The sequence below is a fragment of the Vicia villosa genome, linkage group LG4 (assembly GCF_029867415.1).
Source record: "Vicia villosa cultivar HV-30 ecotype Madison, WI linkage group LG4, Vvil1.0, whole genome shotgun sequence".
NCBI classification, from domain to species: domain Eukaryota; kingdom Viridiplantae; phylum Streptophyta; class Magnoliopsida; order Fabales; family Fabaceae; genus Vicia; species Vicia villosa.
In genome coordinates this window covers 57,546,417-57,557,366 of record NC_081183.1, presented here as the reverse complement: position 1 = coordinate 57,557,366, position 10,950 = coordinate 57,546,417, and the positions used below count along the sequence as shown (strand labels likewise).

General features: G+C 36.7%; 1 protein-coding gene across 1 annotated transcript; it reads left to right on the top strand.

Moving 5' to 3' along the window:
* Positions 1 to 1,191: 1,191 nt before the first annotated feature.
* On the top strand, positions 1,192 to 5,783 carry LOC131597246 (uncharacterized). The gene is made up of 2 exons (XM_058869952.1): positions 1,192 to 1,615; positions 5,695 to 5,783. Exons 1-2 carry the CDS (start codon positions 1,192 to 1,194, stop codon positions 5,781 to 5,783), a joined length of 513 nt encoding a protein of 170 aa, XP_058725935.1.
* The last annotated feature ends 5,167 nt before the right edge of the window (positions 5,784 to 10,950 follow it).

Genomic DNA, 10,950 nt, shown 5'->3' with positions numbered 1-10,950 from the left:
TAACAAGCGTGTATTTTTGTTTGTGCTGATTGCTTTTATGTTGTAGTGAAGACTTGTGATGGCTGGGAGGAATGATGCTGTGATAGCTGCTGCTTTGGAAACAATGGCTCAAGCTTTGGAGAACCAACCGAATAGTGGAGAGAATGTTGCTTCTCGGAGTTTGGCTACCTTCCAAAGAGAGAACCCTCCTGTGTTTAAGGGAACTTATGATCCCGATGGCGCGTTGACATGGCTTAAGGAGATTGAAAGGATTTTCCGTGTCATGGACTGCACTCCTGAACAGAAGGTTCGGTATGGGACTCATATGCTAGCAGTTGAGGCGCATGATTGATGGCTAGAGACCCGTAGGAGATTGGAAGTGAGTGGTGAGGAGATCTCTTGGATTGTGTTTCGCATGGAGTTATTAAGAAAGTACTTTCCTGAAGATGTCCGTGGAAAGAAGGAAATTGAATTCCTTGAGCTAAGTCAAGGGAACAAATCTGTTGTGGAGTATGCTGCTAAGATTGGTGAGTTGGCAAAGTTTTACCAACACTATGATGGGCCGAATGGAGAGTTTTCCAAGTGCATTAAGTTTGAGAATGGTTTGCGTCTGGAGATTAAGAAAGCAATTAGTTACCAGAAGATTCGTATCTTTGCTGATTTGGTTGATTGTTGTCGGATTTATGAAGAGGACAACAATGCTCATTATCGTGTAATAAATGAGAAGAGGGGAAAGAGTCAATAAGGTCGTGGTAAGCCTTATGAAGCTCCGAGTGGAAAGGGCAAGCAGAAAGCGGTTGAGGGTAAGAGAACTAGTGGGGGAGATGCTCCTGCTGGTATTGTGTGCTTCAAGTGTGGCAAGGTTGGTCACAAAAGCACGTCGTGTAACGTTGATGCTAGAAGATGCTACTGTTGTGGGAAGTTTGGTCATGCGTTGTCTGAATGTACGCATAAGGATATGGTGTGTTTCAACTGTGGTGAAGAAGGCCATATTGGGAGCAAGTGTTAGAAGCCCAAGAAGGAACAATCTAGTGGCAAGGTGTTCGCCTTGTCGGGACTCAGACCACTAGTGAGGATTCACTCATCAGAGGTGCATGTTTCATTAATAGCATTCCTTTGATTACTATTATTGATTACGGTGCTACGCATTGCTTTATATCTGCTGATTGTGTTGAAAGATTGGGTCTTGTATTATCTGTTATGAACGGAGAAATGGTTGTCGATACCACGGCTAAGGGATCGGTGACTACTTCTCTTGTGTGTCTAAAGTCTCCCGTGTCAATTTTCGATAGAGACTTTCTTGTTTATTTTGTTTGCTTGCCGTTGAGAGGTGTGGATGTGATTTTGGGGATGAACTGGTTAGGGCATAACCATGTCCACATTAATTGTTTTGATAAGTCTGTGAGGTTTTCTTCTCCTGAAGAGGAAAGCTTAGAGTTGTTATCGTCCAAACAGTTGCGTTTTTTGATGAAAGAAGATGTTCAAGTGTTCGCATTGGTTGCTTCGATGTCTGTTGAGGATCAGGCTGTAATAGAAAGGTTGAAGGTGGTATGTGAATTTCCTGAAGTTTTCCTTGATGAAATTCCCATTGTGCCGCCTGAGAGAGAAGTTGAGTTCTCTATTGATCTTATACCTGGTACTAGGCCCGTGTCTATGGCTCCGTACAGGATGTCTGCTTTAGAGTTTTCCGAATTGAAGAAGCAATTGGAAGAGTTGATTGAGAAGAGGTTTGTGAGACCTAGTGTGTCACCGTGGGGAGCTCTAGTGTTGTTGGTTAGGAAGAAGGATGGGAGTATGAGGCTTTGCATTGATTATCGTCAGCTGAATAAGGTGACAATCAAGAATAATTACCCACTTCCAAGAATTGATGATTTTATGGATCAATTGGTTGGTGCTCGCGTGCTTAGCAAGATTGATATGAGGTCGGGTTACCATCAGATTAAGGTAAAAGATGAGGACATGCAGAAGACGGCTTTCAGAACACGTTATGGACATTATGAGTATTCCGTGACGCCCTTTGGTGTGACTAATGCACCTGGAGTATTTATGGAGTACATGAACCGTATCTTTCATGAGTATTTGGATCATTTTGTGGTGGTGTTCATTGATGATATTTTGATTTACTCTAAATCAGAACCAGATCATGCTGAGAATTTGAAGTTGGTATTGCAAGTCTTGAAAGAGAAGAAGTTGTATGCTAAGTTGTCCAAGTGTGAGTTTTGGTTGAAAGAAGTTAGTTTTCTGGGGCATGTCATTTCGGGTGATGGCATTGCCGTGGATCCGTCGAAAGTTGATGCCGTGTTGAGATGGGAAACCCCTAAGTCGGCTACCGAGGTTCGAAGATTTTTGGGATTAGCCAGTTATTATAGAAGGTTCATTGAAGGTTTCTCTAAGTTAGCCCTTCTGTTGACCAAGTTGACTTGTAAGGGTAAAGCTTTTGTATGGGATGTTTCTTGTGAAGAGAGCTTTGTTGAGTTAAAGAAAAGGTTGACGTCGGCACCGATTCTGATATTGCCTAATCCGGAAGAATCGTTCATGGTCTATTATGATGCTTCTAAGATGGGTTTAGGAGGTGTGCTCATGCAAAATGATAAGGTTGTTGCTTATGCATCAAGACAATTGAGAGTTCATGAGAAGAACTACCCTACACATGATTGGGAACTTGCTGTTGTAGTGTTTGTGTTGAAGATTTGGAGGCATTATCTTTATGGTCCTAGATTTGAGGTATTTAGTGACCATAAGAGCTTAAAGTATTTGTTTGATCAAAAGGAATTAAATACGAGACAACGAAGGTGGTTAGAATTGTTGAAGGATTATGATTTCGGTTTGAATTATCATCCATGAAAGGCTAATGTTGTTGCCGATGCTTTGAGTCGCAAGACTTTGCATATGTCGGAAATGATGGTTAAGGAGTTAGAATTAATTGAGCAATTTCGAGATATGAGTTTGGTATGTGAAGTGACTCCTAAGAGTGTTCGATTGGGTATGTTGAAGATTAACAATGATTTTCTGGATAGTATCAAGGAAGCCCAGAAGTTGGATGTGAAACTGGTTGATTCAATGGTTGGAGTCGATCAAGTTGGGAATGGTAATTTCAAGTTGGATGCGCACGGTGTGTTGAGGTTCCGTGATTGGATTTGTATTCCTGATGATGTGGATTTGAAAAGAGCTATTCTTGAGGAAGGTCATAGGAGTAATCTGAGTATTCATCCCGGAGCTACAAAGATGTACCAAGATTTGAAGAATTTGTTTTGGTGGCATGGAATGAAGTGTGACATAGCTCAGTTTGTGTATGCATGTTTGACTTGTCAGAAGTCGAAAATCGAACATCAGAAGCCTGCTGGTTTAATGCAACCGTTAGAAGTTCCTGAGTGGAAATGGGATAGTATTTCTATGGATTTTGTGACGGGTTTGCCGAATACCGTGAGAGGACACGATTTGATTTGGGTGGTTGTTGATAGGATTACGAAGTCGGCGCATTTCATACCTAATAACATCACTTATCCGGTTCTGAAGTTGGCGGAAATTTATGTCCATGTGATAGTGAAGTTGCATGGTGTTCCTTTGTGTATTGTTTCGGATAGAGATCTGAGATTCACTTCAGATTTTTGGAAAAGTTTGCAAGAGGCATTGGGTTCTAAGTTGAGGTTGAGTTCGCGTATCATCCTCAGACAGATGGTCAAACGGAGAGGACGATTCAATCTTTGGAGGATTTGTTGAGATCTTGTATTCTTGAGCAGGGAGGTACATGGGATACTTATCTTCCATTGATCGATTTCACGTATAACAATAGTTACCATTCGAGTATTGGAATGGCACCTTTTGAGGCATTGTATGGTCGGAGATGTAGGACTCCGTTGTGTTGGCATGAATCTGGCGAGAGTGTAGTACTTGGACCTGAGATTGTACGAGAGACTACTGAGAAAGTTAAGTTGATTCGGGAGAAGATGAAGGCTTCTCAGAGTAGGCAGAAGAGTTACCATGATAAGAGGAGGAAAGATTTGGAATTCTAAGCTGGTGATCATGTATTTTTAAGAGTTACGCCAACGACTGGTGTGGGAAGAGCCTTGAAGTCGAAGAAGCTAACTCCTCGTTTTATCGGACCATATCAGATTTGCGAGAGAGTTGGTAATGTGGCGTATAGAGTAGCCTTACCGCCTAATCTTTCGAATTTGCATGACGTGTTTCATGTGTCGCAACTTCGGAGGTATGTTTCAGATCCTTCGCATGTGATTCATATGGACGATGTGCAAGTGCGATATAATCTCACGGTAGATACTATGCCTGTAACACCCTATTTAAAATATTTAGTCATTGTGTGTTGTTTGTGAATTTTATGGTTTCAATAGTATTATGAAAGGGTAGAAAAATTCACTTTTCATTTATATATTAGTTTGATTTCATTGTTTTATATATACATATATGGTTTTATTAGTTATCATAAGAATGACTATAGTGATCACTCACAAATACTTACTGTCATTCACTTATATAAATGAGCATAATGACTATCATATATAAATATAAATTATATATATATATATATATATATATATATATATATATATATATATATATATATATATATATATATATATATATATATATATATATATATATATATATATATATATATATATTCTACCATTGTCATATGTAGGTGTATTGTTCTTGTTATTATAATGTGTTGAATTATAGATGGGATCATGTTTCAAACGTATAGATACCTAGCACATGAAATATAATTTAAGACTTACATTATACTGTAGAGATTTAATAAGGTTAGGACATTGATGCATATAGTAGAACCTTATGTTAAAATCTTAACTAGCTAGTGCTGTAGCGTTAAAAATTAATAGCGAGAAAAAAATTGATTCAAATTACTAATAATTTACTAATATAGATTATTCCACTAATATATTAATAATAATAATAATATTAAATCATTATTGTTAGTAGTATTATTATTAGGAATTAATTAAGGAGGATAAAAACCAAATTAAATGGAGATTAGAAGGGGATTGGAAAATAACTGCTAGAACGTGAAAGAGAAAGGGACTAACAAGAGAAAACTAGGGCAAGAGATTCTTCCATCAATTTTGGAGGTTCAAACTCAGAATTAAGGTAAGGGTGATAATTTGATTCAATAATATTGTAGGAAGTATTCTTTGTCCGAGATTGAATTGTCGAAATTGATATTAAATATTGTAGCGTGTTCGTAAACATATTGTCTCGTTAGAACCATATGAAAATATGTTGTTCATAAGAGGTTTATCATTCATGTGTTGTGAAGATACATATATGCACCGATATAGTAGTGGTACCGTAACTGATGAATGTATGAAAAGCGGTTGCGGCACTTTCTTAATCGTAGGTCTTCGTGTTTCAAAATTACTCCAATTTACTGTAGCGGTCATATAGAATTAGTTAGATCACCATTTTTATAGATGATAAATTGGTATATAATAATCAATAGGTGATTAAACTGTGTTGGCATTTTCCATAGTCAAGTTTTAAGTTACTAACATATGAAATATCATTAGTATAAGAATGATAATAATAAAATAATAACAATGTGTGGTGATATAATTATGATAGTATATATTTGCATGGCAGTTTCTAATATATGGTCTCCTTTGGTAAACAATGGTTTTCTCCTGATATACTTCATGTGCCAGTTGCTAATTAATATATCTATGTCACTGTACTATGTAGCGGCACTTGTTAATAATCATGTTCAATTATTAACTGTAGCGTCACCTGTTTTGGTGATTAGTTCTTGTGAGCTATTCAGTACCGTGTGATTGATGTGCCGGTTGTTGTATCGAGATAAACATGTGAAACATTTTTGTGATGATTTGGTAATTCCATTGGGAATTACGGTGAGTATATGGCTCACGTGTGATCAGTGTAGATCGTGTGTTATGTATTAATGAAAATATCTTGTGCACAATTATATGTCATGCATTCATAATGTGTCTGATGGAGATAAGCTAGGTGGGAATCCATGATGGGTTCCTAGTCTTATCCGGACTCCATGTGGGAGTTGTGATGGAGATAAGTCATAGTTCAGAGGAACGTATACGACTTATCCGGATTCCGACGGGGATCGGGTTCAATGAATGAACCGTATGGATTGTGTTGGTACCGCATGCATGTTGTCGTGTCAGTGAGTCACATTGCATATATACATATATATTTGATTGCGAATTGAGTATGACGTGTATGTCATGAATTGGGTGTGAATAGTGAATATCTTTTTCATAGAAATTACTACTCCTTAGTATGTGTTTTTTCACCGGTTAATTATTGAATGTAATTCTCACCCCTTTTCTGTTGTTGTGTCTATGCTCCTTGTGGAGTACAGATAATCAGGTACTTGAGTAGTGCTTGGAGCTCGTGTTGCTTGATCGAGTCTTAGGAGTCGCTCTGATACGTAACACGGGATGTGGGGATTTATTATGCTTTGCTTTACTTTATTTGGTTATGTATCTTATCTTTTAAATTTGTATTGGACCACGAGTTTAGTGGAAAATTATTGTTGTTAAGGGCATAGCGCCATGAAAGTGAATTAATTTGAATATTTCGCTGTTTAATTTATTTTCTGAGTAATAAAGTGATTGAAGTGACTTGAGACTTCATGGTGTTTTATGAGACGTGACATCCTACGTGTGTACTCTGATGTTTTCGTAAATTATTTTACATATTTTATTAATGGGGATAGTAGGGTGTTACAATGCCTATAAGGATTGAGGATCGCGAGACGAGGATGCTTAGAGGCAAAGAGATTGCTTTGGTGAAGGTTGTTTGGTCGGATGCTACCGGTGAAAGTTTGACGTGGGAATTGGAGAGCAAGATGCGCGAGTCGTATCCCGAGTTATTTGTTTGAGGTAATTTTCGAGGACGAAAATATTCTAAGTGGGGGAGAGTTGTAACACCCGTTTTTAGTTTGCGTATTTTATTTGATTAAGTCATGTTATGCTATGTGTTTTATTTTACTAATTAGGTGTTAATTAGGTGTTTATGTGATTTTGGTGTTATTTATTGGGTTTTTATAGTAAATAATATAAGTTGATAAATTAGGAGAGTTATTGGGCTTGAGATAGCATTAGTAAGAGTAGGGTGTGAATTAAGGCCCATTAGTATTATGAGAAAGATAGTAAGGTTAACCAAAACAAGGGTTTTAGAGGTTTAGAGGATAGAAACTCATTTTACACAAAATTGGAAATAGAAGAGGAGAGTGAAGAGAAGAGAAAGGGAGAACTCCATGATTCAAGTTCATAGAGTTGGCATCAATCCAAACCTAAGGTAAGGGTGGGATTCTTTCATGCTAAAGGGATGTATGATGATGTTTTGGGTGGGATTTGATTGTATGTTTGTATCCATGGAAGCTGTGTGTAGAGATGTTGGCGTTTATGAACAAAATGCATGAATTTATGATTTAAAATGTGTTTTATTTGATATGTAGTGATGAATGATGATAGATTTCGTGCTTATACCTGGTTAATTAATGTTAGAACGAGTTATGGGTGAGGGGAGGGGGATTATGCAAGTTTGGTACTGTTCCTGAATTTCTGCAAAATCGCGCCTCCGCTAAGCGGACCTTGCTTTGCATTTCGCTTCTGTCTCGAGTGCTAGTGCACCGCTAAGCGGACCTTGTTTGTAGTTTGCTTCTGGACCCCTTCGCTAAGCGGACACTGTTTTACAAAAATTGTTCCAACCTTAAAATGTCGCATCTTTTGAACCGTAACTCCTTTTCAAGTGCCGTTTGGACCTACGTGAAGCTCTAATTGATGTTTTACCATTGAATATGCTTAGTATAAATTTGGAAACTCTTTGAATCTTTTCTTGAATTGAAAATTGGTGACATTGGAGATACAGAATTGATTATGTTGTTTAAGTTGATCATGTCGTTTACGTGGAATATGTTGTTCAAGTTGATTATGTCGCTAAGTGTGATTGTGAATGTGCATCATTGAGTCACATTCATTGCATTTTTTGAGACGGCCCTTGTGGCAAATGTTTGAGACGGCCCAATGGAAATTGTTTGAAACAGGAGTTTACTCCAATGGTACCACATGCATTTGCATTGTTCGAGTTGCATAAGTAAAGTCGTGTGATCAGTCATATTTGAATGTTTGTGTGTGCATAACATGAATGTTTACTTGTGTCGAGGTGATGGTTGTTTTGTTGATCATATGTGATAAGTTACAATGTGTGCCTTAATTGAGATTGATATTATTGTTGTTGGTAAGACGTTGAATGATGTGAATAGTAGTAAGTGATGTACGTTGAGAAGTGGCGACCAATGTATGATTATTTCTCCGCTTTGAATATTATCATACATTTCTTTATAATGAATGATATCTCACCCCTTATGTTTGAATGTTACCCTTCGTAGGTAACGTGCAGGTAATGACGAGGAGTAGTCTTGCGCCTTATAACTCGAGTCGGTGTGTCGATGCTCTGATACGTAGCAGTCGGGGGGACGTTGGATTACTTGCTTATGTCTTGTTTCTTGTTGCTTATTCCTTGTTGGATTTTGTCATTATGTTATGTTGAGATTTGTTGGTTATATTGTGCCTTGTTGGCCTTGATGGTTATGACTTAGACTGTTGTTGAAATTTGATTCCCGCTGCTATATGATTACTTTTTGGAAGTGATGATTAATGTATTGGATATTTCCCTCCTTTATATGTGTTATGTATCCATGTTGATGAGAATGATATGTGTATGTGATATTAGTGGTTTAAATGTGACCCTCAAATCATTCTGTTCGTATTACTTTAAGATTTTTGCACTCTGATTTTCCTGTTATTTGCGGGGTAGATTTGGGGTGTTACAACACCCGTACCTAAGATCTCTTTTTAGTTGTTTTTGTTTCAAAAACTTATTTTTGGGTTTATTTCGTTCTTTTCCCATTTTCTTTGGAAACAATAAAGCGCGGTGGCGACTTTCACTGAAATAACGAGTCAAGTTAATCAATGACTTTGATCTCAGATTTTCCCCGCTACACAAAGATATAACCAAGACAAATGCAGGACAACTATCTTTGCTTAAAGCTCAATCAAGGACAATCTTTAACAGAACCAAGTTAATTCATAAGTACAAAAGTAATAAATATATTTAATTTAATAGCACAAAAAATTGTTTCTACACATCTGATAATTCACTAGCTAATATTTCTTTCAGAGTAGTTGTGTACAACATTTAGCAGCTGAGATGTATTCTGCTCCTGCTGTAGACAAAGAAATCATTGCTTGTCTTTTATTTGCCCAAGATATTACATTTTCACTAATGAATTGACAATTTCCACTAGCGGATTTCCTTTCAATTCTATCCCCAAAATAGTCCGCATCACAGAATCCAACTAGCTTATACATTAGGGATTTATTATAAGGAAGTCCCAGATTTCTTGTTCCTTTCAGATACCTAATGATTCTTGTAACACCTCATTTCTACCCAGCGAGTATTATAAAAATCAGAGTTATAAAATTTCAACAAACAAACGGGATGTCACACTTCACAGAAATATAAATCATAAAACAACCTGCTCAGTTTAATTCAATATATACCTAACACTTACATACAGATGAACCAAAGTAAACTTCATAGATATTAACTTCGCATTTTAATACACAGCGGAAAATATTCATATTCATGTTATCAAAACATTGTGCATCTAACATAAATAACATGTATCCCATTTATTAGACAACATGGCAACTTCATTCATCATTACTCAAATCATCCTTTAGAAATACTTTAACAGTAACTAAGATTCAACTATGAAACAACCAAACGTGCATCCCTTCCCGAGTGTTACATATCAGAGCATAATCCGACTCGACGTAAGCAACAAAAGATTAACATCTTCCAAGCTACTTCGAAAGCACACTAATCTTCTTAACTTGCGCAATACAAACATATGGGTAACATTCAAATAGAAGTGGTGAGATATCGAACCATATAAACAAGTGTATGATAAAAAATATATTAGAATTCGAGTAATTAAACTCACCACTTCACAACATCAACATCAGAATTCACTTCACTTTACAACATTATATCCGACAAGCAATTCAAGTCACAATTCAAGTCACAGCACTTCACATCAATTCACACTTATGCATTATAAAATGTTACACTAACTATGCACATGCATGTGGTACCAACAAGGTTTCAGTCCTCATTGCTAAATTGCCAATAAATAGAGGCATAAACAAGGCATAAGCTTTTGTAAAAAAAAACAAGGCATAAGCCTTCATCGCGGTTTTGCCAATCCAGGCTGTCGCAAAATATGCAGATGTATGTGACTCGATAAATGCAACATCTCATACTCAACAATCAACAAATTTCATCGCAAGGCATACACCTATATAAATGTTATTACCCATAAATAGAGGTAATTAATCATCATCACATCGTCGCAGGTTTATCATTATAAACTATTTCATCTTTGTCATAACATCGTTACAATAACAGCAACACAACATAATAAGACAGCAACTTATCAGCAATTACGTAACAACAACATCAAATGCAAATTCACATTTTTCAACAAAGACACAATACCATGAATCAACCAAAATTTGTTACGAACAAACCACATGATTATTCTAACAGTTTTGACTAAAATCAGTTAATTAATCTTAAGCTAAAATACTAATGTTTTCGGCTATGTAATGCTCTTATCATAATCATCCTGTTAATGTTACTAGTTCTCTGTCATTAGAATTTTGCTTCTGCTACAAACTACTAATTCTTACTGTCACAATATGATTCTGCTGCTAAACCAATTTCCCTGTCATTCGATTCCTAACTACAATACCGTCTATATCTTTCTGCTATTTCAGTTAGGCGTATTACCAATTTATTTTTTTCTACTAATATAGTGCTTCTATTATTTATCACCACTTCTGTCATACATTCTTGCTGAGATGATTATGCCAATCGCTCGAGTGTTCAATT

Excerpts from the sequence above, each read along its gene's own strand:
- LOC131597246 (XM_058869952.1), top strand. The coding sequence starts at position 1,192 with ATGGTTGTCGATACCACGGCTAAGGGATCGGTGACTACTTCTCTTGTG. Across the intron at positions 1,616-5,694 it reads CTCTATTGATCTTATACCTG|CGGCACTTGTTAATAATCAT; the intron begins GTACTAGGCCCG and ends TGTACTATGTAG.